We start from the raw sequence: 19,271 nt of genomic DNA on the forward strand, positions 1-19,271 counted from the left end.
TTTTACTCATTGAAACTTATTCAGCTTGGGTTGACTACACGCTATTGGAAAGTTAAAGGGAAATGCCAATTCAGATCATTACTTTTAGCATATTTTATTAAAAATCGTTACTTAGTTCTGGAAACTGATCAAATTGGTTCTGCTTTGTGAAATGGAGGGCAAGGGGGATTTGGCCTTGATGTGATCCGTCCAAGTACTGTGAAAAAAGCTATTTGGCACCATGGGATCCTACATAGGTCATAGTGCAGGTGCATTGGACCTGATTTAATAAAGCTCTCCAAGACTGCAGAAGATATACTGTGAAATAGACTGATAGAATGTGAAAACCTGAGTGGTTCTGCAAACCTGAAATGGAAGTGGTCAATGATTGAAAACATTCGCCAAGTTATAGGAAATGGTTTTAAGAAATCCATTTTGGGTTTGCTAGATCACCAGCAATAAATCAGGCCCATTATGAAAGGCAACTTAATTTAATGCAAACTGTCACCAGTTCCTTTTCTTTGCCACAACATGCTGTTAGTCTTCTGAGCTGATTAAAATGCAATTGAGTCATTCAACCAAAACTGAGAGTGGAGGGTGTTTCAGAGTCGTAAATTAACATCCTTAGGTTTTTGAACTTAAGCAACAGCTTAAAAATATATTCCTTTCCAAAGATTTCCAATACTACATAATCAGACTGGTGACACTCATAACTCTCCATAAAGCAATGCATCTTCTTTGTTCACCAGTGCAAATCAATTACTTCTCCAACTACATACTCAACTCTAGAGAGATCATTCTGTCTATCAGAGGTATTTTCTATAAAGACCAACCAAAAAATTAAATTATTTGGCTCAGGTGAATTAAGATAAGATGGGACCCTAGACAAAGTAACAGCTTGGACCACCTATCCTTTCAGTTGACCGTGTTAAGGTTTGCAAATAGACACCCAAGAAGTCTTCTGTTTTGCATTGTCTATACTGGTAGAGTCCGAATATTGAAGGTCATAGCTGAGCCTCTTGGACATTCACCAGGTCTTGGGCTTCAGCCCGGAGGATGTTCCAGCAGTTGTTTGGAAGGTAAAACATAGAACTTTGTATATAAACCATTTATTTAGCTGCCATCCTCTCCCTTTCTACCTTTGAAATCCGCATTTCAACCCCATAAAAGGGTCAATACACTTTCGGAAATACAGTTTTCGGATAAAAAAAACATATAGCATCAGAAGCATTGGTAGATTTGGAGACTGGCTGCTCAAAAAATAAAATTATATCCAAATAAAATTATATCCAGGTAGGTTGTGCCTGGTATAACTTTCTAAAAACAAGTTTTTTTTATAGAGATTATGGTTCAGCATCCCTCTCTGTAGAATTGCTGTGTGTTGCCATGTTCCATCCACTCTTGTCACAGCAGTATATTTCATCCTTAGCAAGGTCAAACCTCTGACAACAATGACTCATGCGGCTAAACAGCATAAGGGAGGAACAAAATAATAAATCTGATTTAAATTACTTAGTATGGTAAGTTCAAACAACATTCAGTTAGAGGTCTGAGAAATGCCAGCAATTTTTGATTACCTTAAATAGCTTTCTACGTGATCTCCTACACATGCTTACATGACTGATCAAGACACTATTACTATGATATAGTTGGGTATATAAGCTTTTTGAACTTGTACTTGCAAAACAGTGCTTCATCACTGAAACGGAAATTGTAGCTGTAAAATAATAATTATGATAAGAGCATGAAAAGGGAGAAAGAATAAAAGCAGGGGTGTTAAGGTGCTCCCAACGCGTTGAAAACCGAGGTCACGATAGAGAGAGAAATATTGGTCTGGGATCAATAGGAAATCGCCTTAACAAGGGGTTTGCACAATCATAGGCTTCAAGACTTTGGGTCTACCCCATTAAAGTCATGGGATATGTTGACCCTTATGCTAGACACAGCTTTTCCTAAAATGGCCCAATTTGTACCATACAAATATATAGTTGCAAAAAGAGTAAAATAGGTAGTGTTTTTGCAACTTTATATCTGTATGGTACATTATACATGGTCATTATAACTATATGACTAATGTTATGTATATTATACATTATTCATGAAATTCCTATAATATTGATTACTTTAAGTATAAATATGCTTATATTTTTGGTAACAGCTCTACATAACGGCACATACACATCCCCTGAAGAAGCCAGACAGCGAAACATGTCGGGTTTGGGCCATGCTCTGTTTAAACTGTTTTAGGAAAAGCTGTGTCCAGCATAAGGGTCAAAATACCCCATGACTTTAATAGGGTAGACGGAAAGTGTGGAAGCCTATGATTGTGAATTTGTTTATTTTAATTGTATCACCCTATTATAAAGATAAATATAAGCCCTATATGACTTTGTATGGTGATATCCACACACTTCTTTGCTAGTCCTGGTGTCACAAAGAGAGTAAGGCCCCTGGGATTTTTTCTTGAAAAACATACTGTTCCCAGCTACTACTCTACAACTACTTTACTGTCAACCATAAAGTTTGGCAATCACTTTGTTTTGCAGTTGTGTGCAGTTGAATGCAATTGAAGTTGAAATGCTGTTCTTCCTCCAGAGAAGGAAAACCTACTGCTTAACCAGATTAGACTTCTCCCTTCCAAGGACTGCAACGAAATTCATTACAGACACAGCCACGTACAAATATGTCTACCAATGGTTTCCTTTTGACTCAAAGATCGAATGCAAGCCGTTGGGAGTGAGGTTGAATCTTTTCTGGAATGCTGCAGTCAACTGAATGTCTGAAAAGGCCCCTTTGTAAAGTATAAAGTTCCTTTTTTTTTTTCACAGGGTAATCTTTTATTTTACTCAATAAATTATTTATAAATTTGAGCTGCACGTACACTGTAACAGTAAACTGCTGAAAGACTGACATGAAATCCATAGATCAATTTAATCCGTTTATATGAAAATCTCTGTTCACATCTGCAAAAAACAATGCCATTAAAAGACGCTGTGCAAATAACGCTGGAAAAGTCTCATGTGTCATCTCACTACGAGACAGATTATTAATAATCAGCCAGATACCCAGATCCCATTTTAGCATGCTTTGCTGCACCGGTTTGGGCTACTGATGCTTTCCTACATGAGAAGCCTGGAATTTATGCTGAGTGACTGAGCAAAGGACCATAAGCCATAATTTGTTCATGAATATGAACCAGTGCCTGCCTATTATTAAAATCATTGGGGCAGACTAATCACTTTAATTTAAGGGTAGTGGCAAACAAGCGCGATTTGCTGATTTCGAGACCATCCGCCAGCGGGAACATTGCCTGTGCTGGACATCTTTAAAATGATCGATGGGCTTAGATAAATGCCTGTGCATGTGTTTGTGTCGAGGATGGGATGTATAACTTACATTTGGTGTAATAAATACAGTCCCCCCCCGTGTCTTCTTGATGTACTTTAAACATAAAGGAAACCCCCTACGAGACAAATTATGTTGATTTAGGAAGGAGAATGTTCATCCCACATGGAATGATGCCCTCATAACTCTAAATGATAAGCCGTGCCATATACGCACATTTTTGTTTTACATTCTGCATATGAAATGATGCTGTTTTGCTAGGAGATGATATAGCGGTGTTTGATATTCATTGCAACCTTTCATTGCCATGAGTCAGCTCACAGTTTGCACCTCCAATGGCTAAACAGGATTTTCTATTATTTGCATACCTCTTAAGCACACTACACAGATCAAAAAGTCCACCCTGTAAAGTAGAACCATAAGGCAAAGCTTACCTGGCTCTTGCAGCCGTTTCTGTAAGGCAGAAAGAGCCAGGGGCCCATCAGAGGGTACAAAAAACCTAATGTATGGGGCATATTATGGGGCCCACCAAAGGCTTTTTCAAGTTTTTTTTTCAACCCTGCCACCCCCCTTCAAGTCAAATTTTTTTTTTACACCCATATTAGTACCCTTGTTCAAGTATCATCCAGGGTCACTATTTTTCTTTCCATTACAAAGGTTTGAGCTCATAGATGACATAGTCCTATAAATACTGTTACCTGTGACTTTGTTCATCAATTTCTAACCCAAAACTAGCTTCTTCTTCAGGCTCTTACCTCGTGGCTTTCTCTTGCCTCAGCAGATTGATGACATCATCAAAGCCTAGGTAAATCAATGAGCTCATGGGCAGCTTTTAAAGCAGATCCCAAAAGAACTAAATGTCATCAGGAAGCGAAATTTTGGCAGAAAAACATTAGGTTTTTTTTTCCAGAAAACCTGCCCACACAATTATATCATCAGTGGAAGCTCGGTTCAGTTTCCTCAATGCTTTCTTTGCTAGATGAAAGTTGGCATGAGGCTTACATTAGAAATGCCCGTTGTATGAGTTTATAGGGAGGAAAAGAAGGTACTAAGATGAGCTTATAAAAAAGGTAGAACTTATGGGCAGAAAGAAAAACTTACAGAAAAAGGGAGTTGATTGACTAGAAGAAAAGGTACAAAGGTGGACATACAGGAAAGGGAGAGGTAATTGCCTAGAAAGTATGTTACTGAAGTAGGCATACAGAAAAGGGAAATTAAATGGGCAGAAAGGTAAGATCCTAAGGTGGACATACAGGAAAGAGAAAGTAAAATGGCTAGAAAGGAATGTTCCAATACAGATGTACAGGAAAGGCAAAGTTGTTGGGCACGAAGGGAATTGAGTAAAGTCAGCATACAAGAAAAATGCGCCCCAATAGAAGCCATGTCTACAATACATACCTCTAGTCTAGGGCTTTCCTTTGCAGTAATTTATTTTTGCCAGTAGATGTCTTTTGTTTTCTGAGTTAAATGACTACGACGAGGGGTCATCATGAGGGGCCACACCGCACCATCAACAGTAATGCAAAGAATTGCACTGGAGTCATCATTTTCATGCCTCTGAGATTAAATTTAAACAACAACAGATGAGTACACATTTAAATTGTTGAAAATGAAAGCTAAATCTTGATACATCTGTATTATATCATATCACAAAGCAAGTCTGCAATGCACCAAGGAGATACGCTCCTTACCGGTCCTAAAAGACATCTCCATCTGTACATTACCGCAGGACTAAAAATGTGTGATTTAATGGCCTTTGTCTGTTCTGTGCTGGTGTTACGGCACTTTACAAAATAAATTATTAACATTGCAGCATCTCATTGGGAAAAACACTTCACTAACTCATAATAACAATGATAATCTTGCACTGTGTTGGGGAAAAGTGCTCCACGCAAAGCTACATTTCGCCATGTAACCGTGCCATTTCTATCCGTGCTTTAAGTGAAATATACGCTCTCTACTAGAGAAAATAATTCCCATTTTAGTTTACAACAAATGGACTGAAAAATATATGTGTGTGTAGATTGTAGTCAAAGATCACATGATTCTTTATAAACCTGTGTTTATATACCGGTCCTTACCTTAGCTGAGGTCATTTTGCTTGTCTTTTGTATTATTTTGTTAAGTTGTTTTTTCTCTATATAAGGAGCGAACAAAATGATGGAAACGCTTTATAATATATTAAAAGTACATGCCACTCAAATTTAAGCTCAAGGTGCATACATGGAAAACAGCCTATCTGATTAGTATTAAGCTCCATTATTTTCGGATACATTTGGAAGAGTGAAAAGTCCCATGCAATTATTTTTGTCTCCTTTAAGAAGGTTTGAACTCCCAGTTCATGTGACACCAAGACAAGAAAGGGGGGTTCATGATCTCTTGGGCTACATGGAGATTATTCCCATCATTTCCTGTCCTGATAGGATATGTGGTGAAATTCCACTATAGACCAAAAAAATAAACTTGATAGAGGTTCTAATACTTTCTTGTTTTGGCAAATGTAAGAGGAAACCGTTGCCAGGGATTTGAGTTTCAGTTCTCATCAGGGCATTGGGTGGTGTACCAATCTACCCTACTACCTTTTGTTGGTAATCTGGGAACTCCATATTGTGATAAGTAAGAGGTCTTACCAAACACACCCGCGCTGCATACTGCCTGTATTATACCTCAGAAATTTAAATGTATTTGTTTGTTTAATGAGAGAAAAGAGAGGAAATTATACCAACCATACACTGTACATTCTCCTTTCAGATCTTAACTATATATTGCAAGGTCCAGAAAGAAACAATGTAATTATTATTTTGGTATAAACAATGTAATTATTATTTTGGTATATTAAAGAATAACAAGTTATTGCTTAATAAGCAAACCTATTGTGGGAATGTAGAAATCACTTTGGCCTATAATATACAGATATAATAAAAAATAAAAGCAGCAAAAAGTGAAAGCAGCTTCCCTTGTTTTAACTAAAAATTGTGAACATTACTAATTAAATAACCTCTTTTTTTCTAGTAAATTGCCCCAAATATTTTAATGTAATATTTTAGGAAGGATCAATTAAACACGATCATTGGGCCAAATTTATTAAAGCTCGCTAAGACTTTAGAAGATAGACCATCATGGTAAAACATGGGTGATCCAGCAATTTTCTTATAAAAGTGTGGATTTCTTCACAATCATTGCTATTAGTTGGCAAATGTTTTTTAATCCTGGACCATATCCATTCCAGGTTTGTTGGATCACCTTATTCTGTCCTTGATAAATTAGGCTCATTGTGTATCACTGCAATGCTGGAAAGATAACCTGACTATATATTGAGCAAATTTGGCTGCCTCTATGTAGGCATTCATTTACAAACTATACATAGAATCATCTGTTTAGAATATTCATATTAAGTGGAAATAAAATTCTTTTACACTTATATCTAAAATTAATTAAAGCTATATACATGACCTCTTTGCAAAAAAATATGCGGCTGTTTTTCTTTTAAACATAGATTTGTCTTTCAGTTGCAAGCTTTGGTCATTTCCAGGATGACACTTTCTTTTCATCCGGTGCCGAACATGCATTAAACTGTAATTAAGCCGCGGCAATCATGGAAATGTTAGGTGGCAGGAGACAGTAACAGATTGCCGTACCTTGGGGGTAAAGGGATACTGTTCTAGGAATGACAGTCCTGTGGCTCCGCAGTCTGTATTCGCCTCGAGAACTCAAAAGAAGCGTCTGGAGAAACCTTGAAGCGTTTTACTGCTCGAGCGTAAAGCTACTCTCTGTAAATATGTGTTTTGTAGACATGGGAAGAATTCTGCCATGCTCCTAGTGACACGTAACCAGGTAAAAAATATCCCGTCTTGAGTGTTTTGGGTTCTACAAAGTTTTAAAACTTATATGAATATGCTTTTTTTGATTACCTATGAATTGTACGTTATCTGGATAAAAGTTTGTGGACACCTGAACTTTATTCCCATGAAGGTACTTATAATGCTACAACATTTCATTTCACACATTGAGCACTTATAGCTTTATAATAACATTTTGGGGAAGAAAATGTTTTAATGTGACTGCTTCATTGTTCACAAAGCTTTCTCCATAATAACATGGTGAGATGAGTTTCGAATGGAGGAACTTGAGTATCTCAACAGAGCCCTGGCGTTAACCCTGCGGTCGATTCTGAGTCCGGTTCTCTTCATCAGTACCAGATGCCCTAAATGCTAATGTGGCTAATTGGGCACATGGTCCAACAGACCTCCTTCAAAAGAGGGTAGACTGTTAAAGCCATAGAGACATGTGTTTGTCTTTTATATCAATGCCTATAGTTGTGGAATAGTGTATTCAATATACTCATTTGAGAAGCACTAAAACCATTGGAGCAGCATGAGTTTTAGGCAGCAAGCTTGGCCAAAAAAATTACCTGCATGTATATGATATTCTAGAGGTTCCAAACCACCAGAGCCAAGGACTGTATCAAACCTGACCTTGTTGGCTGAAGTTTTTACTGTGATAGTAAGGTTCTGTGTCTTCTGTTCTGTAATTTCATTCAGCCAATTGTGTAAACCAGCTTGTGTCCGGAGAGACAGGGAGAGTACACATTTCCTTCCTGTAACAGGGAAGACTGAAACCAACAAGGATTGACACCCTCTCCCCACTCCAACTCCATCCCACTCTTCCCAGTCCATGGAAAACTGGCAAAAAATAGGCCAATGGTGCAAAAAAAAAAAAAAATCTTGGGGATCACTATGTCCCAAATATTGTTTTTTTCCAGGCCACAGGTCTTCTCCCACATCCCACAAACATACAGGTAACATAACTGTATTTCTTAGCTTGTTTAAGACATTTGACTATGACTAAGGTTGGGACATTAGAGTTCCTCCAAGGGACAGTCAGTGACCGTCATGTTTGAGAACAGTTTCAGATATGGGCTGTGTCAAGTGCTGTGTGATAAATACATACAGCAATAATAATATACCTGGAAATTATGGTATATTTTCCCTGAGTTATTCTACATAAGACTCAGCTAACTGCTGTTCAGCACTAAAGTGAAACATAGAACACATACTAACTTTTACTGAATGTCATCAGCTTGGAACTGTTTCAAGCAGAACAGGTGGTAAGCAATGACAGTTTTCTACCGTGGTCTTGACAACCCAGTTTCTTATTAAAATATCTAAATGGTATCTCAGTTGAAGAAGCAGAGTGCTAACTATGATTTACAATCTTTTGCAGGAAACTTATTCAATTCCTAATGCCAGCCTTTCTTGAGCATTTTAACATGGGGGGACCCTTGAAATAAGTTTCACTTCTTATATAATTGCTATATCCACAGCTCACAGTACATCAGTGTATTTTGTGGAAAGAATGCCTCATACGTTGCTGGCCTCTGGGAGGATAGTCACCCTTACTGATATCCAAAAAGATCATTGATGTCACTTAAACTGACCCGAAAGGCAAAAATTGCTCATTGCTTAAGGAACCCCCCTGCAACTAATGGAGGGATCCTAGAATTCCATGGAACCCTGGTTGAGAAAAACTGCTCTTTGCTGAAAATAAATGATCTCTGGTTTACTCATCCTTTTTACCTCTGAGGAACTCTTGAAATAATTTCAGGTGTCAGAGAATCTCTACTAAACCAATTTGTTGGTTGGGATCAATGGGCAAAAATCATTTTAAATTGGTGGCCATTGGAAAGAATGGCCTCCTACAGTAGTGGCTGGAATAACACCCTTTGTCACTTAAAAACATCATTGGAGTCATGCAGTTGGCACTACCAAATGATGTTTCTCCCCGGACTATGAAGTCATCATCAAATAGAAGGTCAGTCAGCCACAGTTTGAGGAATCCCAAGCAACCTCTGGAGGACCCTGGTTGAGAATGGTTGTGTTGAAGGGTAGAGTCCACCAAGTTTATTATTGGTAAACATTCATCAGCGGGGTCACCTCCTTGCAAAAAAGACATTTTTTAAATATTAGTTTCAATTTTTTAAAAAACATTTTAAAGTTTCATACAAATATTGACCCAAAACATTTAGAGTTTTCCCTAATTTTGATTTCCCTACCATTGCTGGAGTTCCCTTCTAGTGTTCAGTCAGTGGGAGCTCAAGCAAAGCATTATAACTTCAGCTTTTATTCCCGAGAATTTAGCAGCAGAAACGCCTCACTGATCTCGATGCTATCTCTCACGCGCCAGCAATATATCAGCATCACTGGTTCGTAAATTAATTTTATAGCTTTAGGAAAGCTCATACTAAAGGATGGATAGATCTGAGATAGCAGACAAATATAACAAATGGATCCCTTGTGTAAACTTCATTTTATATCCTCTTCAGCTTCATCTGCTTATTAACATATACATTAAAATTGATAGCTTTGGCACTTTTGTGTTGTTTGTGAACAGCATGGTATAAGTTGAACTTATTGAAAGGAAACCCTTTAATAATTTAGACATAATAATAATAATAATAATAATTAGTTGGAAAATGTATTCAATCCTGGACCAGATCTATTCCACTTTTGATGGATCAATAAGGTTCTCCCATGATAGTCTATCGTCTCCAGTCTTGGAGAACTTTTAAAAATCAGGCCCTTTAGAAACGGTTGCCTCTTACTTAGTGGGGCATATTGTGATTAGAATTTTTCTAGCTTGAACGTAATCTGAGCAAAACATTTTTAGGTAAATTGGTGAAGCATTTAGCCTCCGTAGGTTTATGATTGTCTGTGTTTCCCTGTCCTGTGTCAAACAATCCTACATTTCTGGTGCTGTTTTGCGGTTCTAAGGAATAATTTCAGTTTCAAAGACATAGATAAAAGCTTGGCAGAAGAAGTCATTATTCCTAGATCTATCCAATACTGAAAAAAGGCACTATACTATATCTTGGTATTAAATAAAACATAATGAAAAAGAGATATTTGTAAAACTATAAAAATGTATACAAATTGCTTAGGCACACTCAAAAGTACTCAAAAGGGAAATTAAAAAGAGAGCAACATGGGTATTTGATATTTGATAAAACTTTAGAAAAGTTAGTTATTAGTTCACAAAGTAAGCACTCCAGATTAAAGAATTATTGCAGGCAAAGCTGATTTCTTCATTTTAACATTTAAAAGGTTATTCATCTTTTTTTTTTTATATTTTTTAATGAAGAACTGCTTTAATTTGCCCAGAATATGACTAAGCACACAGCTCACATGAGCTGCAACAACTGTATTTGGGTCCCATGTCAATGTTACAGTGGTGCCATTTATATTTGCACTCTATGCCGGGAATACTGATACATCAGCAAAGAATGAAATAAGCAAAAAATAATTGGATGGAGAAAACATGACATCCAGCTCCAAAGGCTGTTAATAAACAGACTAAAAGTCATTTACTTCCCCCTGAACTGAAAATAATTGCATTAAGAGGGAATCTTGACTTGAAGTATGCCCCAAAGATTATCCGAAGCCCAGGATGGCCTTTGTTCTGGTAAAGTTTGACAAAGTGATGCATGCAAGCCACGTTCTAAATTGCTGTGAAGTGGAATGGACCCTGAGAAGAGCAGATGGATTGGGGCTTATCTAGTGATGTACACAAGACAAGGGAACAGATTAATACCGCGAGGGGAGACCAGGAGAAAATTGCAAAGATGAGGGCATTTCCACTCATTCATGAATCATCTCCAACTGGTATCTCAGCTGCGGGGCATCATGAATACTCAAACATATTATTTAAATATGGATCACTCGTTTCCTGTGCAGATGTGAATAGCAAAGCATGTTCTTGATGCCATTTTAACCTAAGTTTGCCGGTGAGGGTTAAGTTGCTAGAATGTTGAGTTACTTTTTATAGGTGAATATTCCAGGACTGGAGAGAGTTGAGGTCTTTGCACGAGGTATAGATGATGTAATGCTTGTTGCACAATAAATAAAGTCATGCTAGTTGAACATCTATTTTAAAACAGCTGCAGGCAGATGAAAGGAACACGCTAATTGGGGTTTGTTATGTATTCAGTAAAAATAAAGATATATATATATATTTAACTGCAACAAGTGCATTTCATGTGGTTCATCAATATCTTGCATTCCTCAGTACAACAATGCTGACAGAAGTGGTCAGAGAGATGGTTCTTTAGTAAGCATGAACGAAAATTAAAATTTCATTTTTCTTTATTTAAAAGATTTCCACAAAATTTTATTTTCTTGGTAAAAAGCATTGGAGTCAATGATGAGGGTGAAATAAAAGTGATAAGGTTATCACTTACAATTACTGTAATGGCCCCTGCAATAGAGGAAGGAAAATATTTACCTCTGCAAGGCCCTTGGCCTCCATCAAACTCTTTAGCCTTAACAATGGCAGGAGTGTCTGATGACTGACCCACTCACCACATATTGTGGATTTTTCTTTTGACCCCCTCTGCTACATAATGCTGCAGTTTTGAAAGGTCAGGAGCTGGAACCACAGCATGCCAAAAGTGCTGAAAATATTGTGGATATCATTTGACTGGAATTAAAGGAAAAGGCATGAGCTGCTGGAACGGCTGGTATCATTTCATGTCAAACTTCCACTTTGTTTCACCATCTGGGACCTTTTCTTGTGCCAAAAGAACCCTTCATTAGCCTTTTTTTTATGATTTTCAAAAATCTGTACAGCAAAATTCTGACTAAATCATGCCACTCAAGTGAAACTCCACTAGAAGGATGCCCCACCTTACTCTCTCAAAAGCACTCCAATTCCACTGCTTATTTTATACTTTTATTTGTTTTTACACTTTTACCCAGTCTCATGACGTATAAAGCAGGAAATCTGACATCACTTTGTTGAAATGCATGGACCTGGAAGATTCTCCACCAGGGAACATTTGACTCCCTGCTTTTCAAATTGTGCCCTAGTACTTCCCTTTGGCGACATTATTATTATTAGCCAGTATTTTTATAGTGCCGACATATTACTCAGCGCTTCGCAAAGTCCATAGTCATGTCACTAACTGTCTCTCAAAGGGCCTTACATATTAATCTCTCTACCATAGTCATATGTCATTAACACAGTCTAAGGACATTTTTTTTCCAAGCAAAGCCAATAAGCCTAACCCCATTTTTTCTGAATATGGGAGGAAACCAGAGTATCCAGGGAAAACCCACGCAGACACAGGGAGAACATACAAACTCCATGTGTATGGAGTCCTGGCCGGGATTTGAACCTGTGACCTAGTGCTGTAAAGACGAGGGTGATAACCACTGAGCCTACTATGCTGCCCATCTGACATAAAGCGGCAAGCATTCTTCTAGAACCAAGAAGTGTGATTATCACTTAGTCCTGGAAAATTGTAAACCCTGCTTGTGTGATGACTGCCCCTTAAGGGTGTATAAAGGATTGGCTTGGCAATAATTGGCATTTCAGAAGTCCCTGAGAATGCAAAGACAAGTAAATGGGGAACACCCCAATCTGTCAGTTTATTCTGAATGATTTCAAAATATCTCAAACTGATGTCAAAAGTAAACTGCATTGGCAGCTCAAAGCCCAACAATGACCCTAAATCTTGATGCTTGCACAAAAAAAATCCTTCTCCAGTTTAAACAACTCTAGTGTATAATTTATGTTTTTACTTGTTTACCTAAAGTTTAGTCAAAAATGACAAATTACTTCAGTGCAGTATGTTCTTGCAATCGTCTTCGTACAGCCTGGTAAAACACCTGAGATGATACCTACATCATAACAAAATGTATAACATGACATACACACAGATCAGGTTAAATTAACTTTTCAGCTTCCTTTAGAACTGTTGATTTCAGCCTTAGGGTTTGTTTTCCATCTATGTTGGGAACATTTTAATCATCTGAATGAATACAAGTTACATTAAAGATAATAAAACGTTTATTGTGGAACTGGCAGCCAAGGACATGCAGTGCTTTATTCATTACCAGTGTTCTCTATTTTTGCAGTTTTTTGACAATTAACATGTTCAGAATCTTTTTTCTGGTGGTTATTCAGTTCAAGTTCCTGAGAAAGAAATAAAGACAACAATACTTTTTTTATGCTATTATTTCTTTGTGAAAATAAATAGTCTTGTTACACACAAAGCAGTGGCCTAGCTTTTGTGTGGTTCAAAATGCCCCCCTGAGCACTAGTTGTGGATCCAGGTATAACCATAGAGCAACCCTGTACCAAAAGCTACATGGTGGCTGCCATTGTTGACTTCCTCCTGTGCGTATTAGTTGCCCAGCTCTTACAGACTTGGAACAAACATAAAGCTAATAAAGTTACGACTGGAGTCTTTTCACCAACATAACAACCATGTAACTACATATGCTGTCCTCAATTCCTTTAGTTTTTTGTTCTGCAGCCCCTACTAGGGATGAGCAAGAATGCCTCTGACAGTCTCGCTAAAGTTTCCCGAACTTCCAATGGGTTCACGAAATTTCAACAAACAGATTTTGGGAATTCCATTGAAGTCCACGGTGCAGGTTCCCAAGGTCCGTGGGCTGTACTTATCATTGATAAGTACAGCCCAGTGACTGTGGGAACCCGCAGTCATAGCTGATTGGAGGCACACGGGTGCCTTCAATCAGCTGTAACAGCAGGCGAACTCAGATGAACTCCTAATGGATATTTTCCATTGAGAGTTCATCTGAGTTCAGTTCCCACGGTAACAGGGCTGTACTTATCATTGATAAGTACAGCCCAGTGACCATGCAAACCTGGACCGTTCATTTGTCGAGAACACAACCTTGTGTTGAATCACAAGGCCATTCTCACTTACATGTTTAGTTAGCGGGAAAGGCCCAATTCGCTGCAAGACCAAAATTACAGATTTTCCTCGCTCATCTGTAGCCCCTTCTTATACATTTGGGCAACTACGTTCTGCTTCTGTGAAAAACTTCAGTGAGATGGTTTGCCATTGTTTTATGTTTCAAAGAATATTGTAAGGATCCTTATTAGGGAGAAGCTCTAAATATGTAATAGCAAGACAGACATGAGTGTCTTGTTGGACATTCAACTCTGTAGAAACCAATTTTTCCATTTTTGGTGGTTAGCAAAGACTTATTTCTAAAAGCTAGAAGATGGTTTTGTCATCTCACTCTTATGGTGATGTTCCCTTTTTTGATCTTTTTGTGTGTTTTGAACATGAACTGAGATGAAGCAAACATGCTTTTGTTGCCTTTGTTGTTAAGTTGTTCTTTTAAGTTATTAACAAGGTTTTGTAAGACACCAAATTTTAGTTGAATTTACTGGTATTCTTGATTGCATTTAAATCCCAATTCCAGACACTTTTTCTTCTATGTTGGGCAGAGTGTGGAAGATAATATAGAACAGAAAAATGAAAGGTAAACATTGGAGTACGCAGTGGGGGTCAGTGCAGAAATTATGATCAGCCCTTGTTCAAGAAACCCCTGGCGTTCCTTGGTGGAACTTTAGGGTTTAACAAAACTTTGGTTGAGTTTGGCTGCTCTGAATCATTGTCATTTCGTTGATGGTATATCTCATGGATTCTATATTTCTCCACATAACAACATTTTAAAGCAAGTTAAATATTTGTTTTTCTGGATTTCTTTATGTCTTGTAACCTTGGTGAACTTTGTTTGCACCAAAAATATACAATGAAGTTGAAGAAGCTGTATTATGTCAAAGTCTATAAGTTTTCTGTAAACAAGCATATGACCTTCCACAATTTAACTCTAGGTCTGTATAACCTTGTCTTTATTTTAATTATGTAATATTATTATTTATGAAACACAGTCTTCTATTCACATTTAAATCTTAGGTCAAAACTGAACAGGGCAAACAAAAAAATCATGGGATTGGTGGAAAGTGTTAGTATTACCTTTGGAACATAAATTCAAAAACCCATTTTGGAGATGTGGTTGTCTGTACCTCTGTACCAATTTTTACTGTCTGTAGAGCTTTTTTGCCTTCTAACAGTTTTAGGTATGTGCTGATTTAATAATGCAATAAAGGTTGTTCACATAGCAAAGTGATTTTTCTCCTGAAATTGATAATTTACCTAGCTTAGTGAATGAGGTGAGACTTCTCATTGCTAAGAATTACCCAATCACATGCAAGGAAATTATTATTATTATTATTATTATTATTATTAAACAGGATTTATATAGCGCCAACATATTACGCAGCGCTGTACATTAAATAGGGATCTTCCTTTAGAACTGTTGATTTCAGCCTTAGGGTTTGTTTTCCATCTATGTTGGGAACATTTTAATCATCTGAATGAATACAAGTTACATTAAAGCTAATAAAACGTTTATTGTGGAACTGGCAGCCAAGGACATGCAGTGCTTTATTCATTACCAGTGTTCTCTATTTTTGCAGTTTTTGACAATTAACAAGTTCAGAATCTTTTTTCTGGTGGTTATTCAGTTCAAGTTCCTGAGAAAGAAATAAAGACAACAATACTTTTTTATGCTATTAATTCTTTGTGAAAATAAATAGTCTTGTTACACACAAAGCAGTGGCCTGGCTTTTGTGTGGTTCAAAATGCCCCCCTGAGCACTAGTTGTGGATCCAGGTATAACCATAGAGCAACCCAGTACCAAAAGTTACATGGTGGCTGCCATTGTTGACTTCCTACTGTACGTATTAGTTGCCCAGCTCTTACAGACTTGGAACAAGCATAAAGCTAATAAAGTTACGACTGGAGTCTTTTCACCAACATAACAACCATGTAACTACATATGCTGTCCTCAGTTCCTTTAATATTTTGTTCCACAGCCTCTACTAGGGATGAGCAAGAATGCCTCTGACAGTCTCGGGAAAGTTTTCCAAACTTCCGATGGGTTCACGAAATTTCAACAAACAGATTTTGGGAATTCCATTGAAGTCCACGGTGCAGGTTCCCACGGTCCGTGGGCTGTACTTATCATTGATAAGTACAGCCCAGTGACTGTGGGAACCCGCAGTTATAGCTGATTGGAGGCACACGGGTGCCTTCAATCAGCTGTAACAGCAGGCGAACTCAGATGAACTCTCAATGGAGATTTTCAGTTGGATGGAGTTGGAGTTCCCACGGTAACAGGGCTGTACTTATCATTGATAAGTACAGCCCAGTGACCCTGCAAACCTGGACCGTTCATTTGTCGAGAACACAACCTTGTGTCGAATCACAAGGTCATTCTCGCTTACATGTTTAGTTAGCGGGAAAGGCCCGATTCGCCACAAGATCAAAATTACAGATTTTCCTCGCTCATCCCTAGCCCCTTCTTATACAATTGGGCAACTACCTTCTGCTTCTGTGAAAAACTTCAGTGAGATGGTTTGCCATTGTTTTATGTTTCAAAGAATATTTGAAGGATCCTTATTAGGGAGAAGCTCTAAATCTGTAATAGCAAGACAGACATGGGTGTCTTGTTGGACATTCAACTCTGTAGACCAATTTTTCCATTTTTGGTGGTTAGCAAAGACTTATTTCTAGAAGCTAGCAGATGGTTTTGTCATCTCACTCTTATGATGATGTTCCTTTTTGATCTTCTTTTTGTGTGTTTTGAACATGGACTTAAGATGAAGCAAACATGCTTTTGGTGCCTTTGTTGTTAAGTTGTTCTTTTGAGTTAAGAACAAGGTTTTGTAAGACACCAAATTTTAGTTGAATTTACTGGTATTCTTGATTGCATTTAAATCCCAATTCCAGACACATTTTCTTCCATGTTGGGCAGAGTGTGGAAGATAATATAGAACAGAAAAATGGAAGGTAAACATTGGAATACGCAGTTGGGGTCAGTGCAGAAATGATGATCAGCCCTTGTTCAAGAAACCCCTGGCGTTCCTTGCTGGAACTTTAGGGTTTCACAAAACTTTGGTTGAGTTTGGCTGCTCTGAATCATTGTCATTTCGTTGATGGTATATCTCATGGATTCTACATTTCTCTACATAACAACATTTTAAAGCAAGTTAAGTAATTGTTTTTTTTCTGAATCTCTTTATGTCTTGTAACCTTGGTTAATATACAATGAAGTTGAAGTAGCTGCAATATGTCAAAGTCTATAAGTTTTCTGTAAACACGCAAATGACCTTCCACAATGTACCTTCCGTTTCACCCCTTATGTTGTGTTCATTTTTACTCTAGGTCTGTATAACCTTGTCATTATTTTATTTATGTAATAATATTATTTATGAAACACAGTCTTCTATTCACATTTAAATCTTAGGTCAAAACTGAACAGGGCAAACTCTCATAATAATCATGGGATTGGTGGAAAGTGTTAGTATTACCTTTGCAACATAAATTCAAAAACCCATTTTGGAGATGTGGTTGTCTGTACCTCTGCACCAATTTTTACTGTCTGTAGAGCTTTTTTGCCTTCTAACAGTTTTAGGTATGTGCTGATTTAATAATTCAATAAAGGTTGTTCACATAGCAAAGTGATTTTTATCCTGAAATTGATAATTTACCTAGCTTAGTGAATGTGGTGAGACTTCTCATTGCTAAGAATTACCCAATCACATGCAAGGAAATCTAAATAATTGGATTTTTGCCTTTATGTGATTGAATGTTTGAAGTCATTACAGCTTTACCTTAGTTAAGCAAAGTAAATTATGCATTTCAGAGTGATATCGCACATTGCTAAGTGACCAGATTAGTAAATCAACCCAATGGCTTTTACTTTAGGACCAGAAAGATGAAAAAAAATGTAGTCGGCATAAACAGCGTAAATGTCCTGTTTTGGGTGGCACATTCTAAATCCGAAGATAAAAGAAATCCCTGAAATGCAGTGTTCAAGCACATTAGGCATAAGAAACAAGTTCTCTGACCACCACTTTGTTTTTGATACACTTATTCATGTATTTACTTATCAACCAAATTGCTATTAGAATTTGTCTTGCTCAGTTATGGATTTGAACGAGCTTTAAAATATGAAATAAATATATATTTATACATAATAAAAATAGATAATTTATTCCCCTGTTCTCTTTTAATTTTTTCAGGTTGCAAACCTTGCCTGTTCAATTTCCAATAATGAAGACGGTGTGAAATTAGTCCGAATGGCGGCCACTCAGATCGACAGTTTGTGTCCACAGGTATGAGTCAATAGATTATTCTAATAGAGACCAGTGGATGGATCCTAACACAAATAGTTCTGATCCTTTGGTGATGTTTAGAAGGGTTTACGATATCTAAAAAAAATGTCTATCCCTGCAGCTAACGACTTAACAATCATTTGTTTTTTTTCATGTGTAAATAATTCTCATAGAATGTGTCCTTTATTTTCACACATTAATTGGTTAATATTAGTATATGAACAACTGTTGATTCCTATGGGGCTTCATGCAATGTATTACAGTGTTGATATTCCCCTGAAGCTATTAATTTGACTCAGATTTTTCTTGTCCATTATTTCTCTCCAAGACGAGTATAAATCTTACTGTTGATTATGTGTCAATAGTAAACACAGCAGAACTTTTGCTAAAAACAAATATTTCACATATCTTTACTTGTGAAAAGCCCTCAATCTATCCACCAGCCATCCACAAGCCAATGAGCCCCTCTTCTTTCTGGAGCTTGTTGTTTGGTCCAGTGCTGCCATCTTTCTTCTTCCATCATCCTCGTTCTTCCTCACATCATCCGATCTTGCACTGTTCAGGCAGGAGATTGGTTATCTATATGCCTCCAAATGAAAAAAAAGAAAAGAGTGCTGATTTCACTGGTTATTCATAAGATCAAACACTTTTTTTACATTACAAGAAAGCCCCTTGATGATGCCCAATCTCAGGCATGCGCAGAACAAGCAGCCCATGGCCTCTTATGATATGTAATGCAAGGATCCCTGAAAATTGAAGGTTTCCCTTTTGGTTTTTATCATCCTTGACCTCCCCAAAATAGAAAAAAAAATAAATACAAAAATAATAACAGAAAATAAAAAAACATATTTTTCCATTATGTAAAAGAGATAGCCACCCTTTTACATAATATTAAAAATGTGAAAAGACATACGTTTTAAGAGAAAACTGTTATGACAAAAAATATCTGT

The 19,271-nt window shown here is 37.3% G+C and overlaps 1 protein-coding gene across 1 annotated transcript in view; it reads left to right on the plus strand.

Moving 5' to 3' along the window:
* Window positions 1-19,271, plus strand: part of CTNNA2 (catenin alpha 2) — a 1,156,022-nt gene that overhangs the window by 1,025,327 nt on the left and 111,424 nt on the right. Inside the window, exon 10 of the mRNA XM_072406902.1 lies at window positions 18,229-18,321. Coding sequence (XP_072263003.1) covers window positions 18,229-18,321 — 93 coding nt within the window. The remainder of the gene's footprint in view (window positions 1-18,228; window positions 18,322-19,271) is intronic.

The sequence above is a fragment of the Pyxicephalus adspersus genome, chromosome 3 (genome assembly GCF_032062135.1).
Source record: "Pyxicephalus adspersus chromosome 3, UCB_Pads_2.0, whole genome shotgun sequence".
Classification (NCBI taxonomy): Eukaryota; Metazoa; Chordata; class Amphibia; order Anura; family Pyxicephalidae; genus Pyxicephalus; species Pyxicephalus adspersus.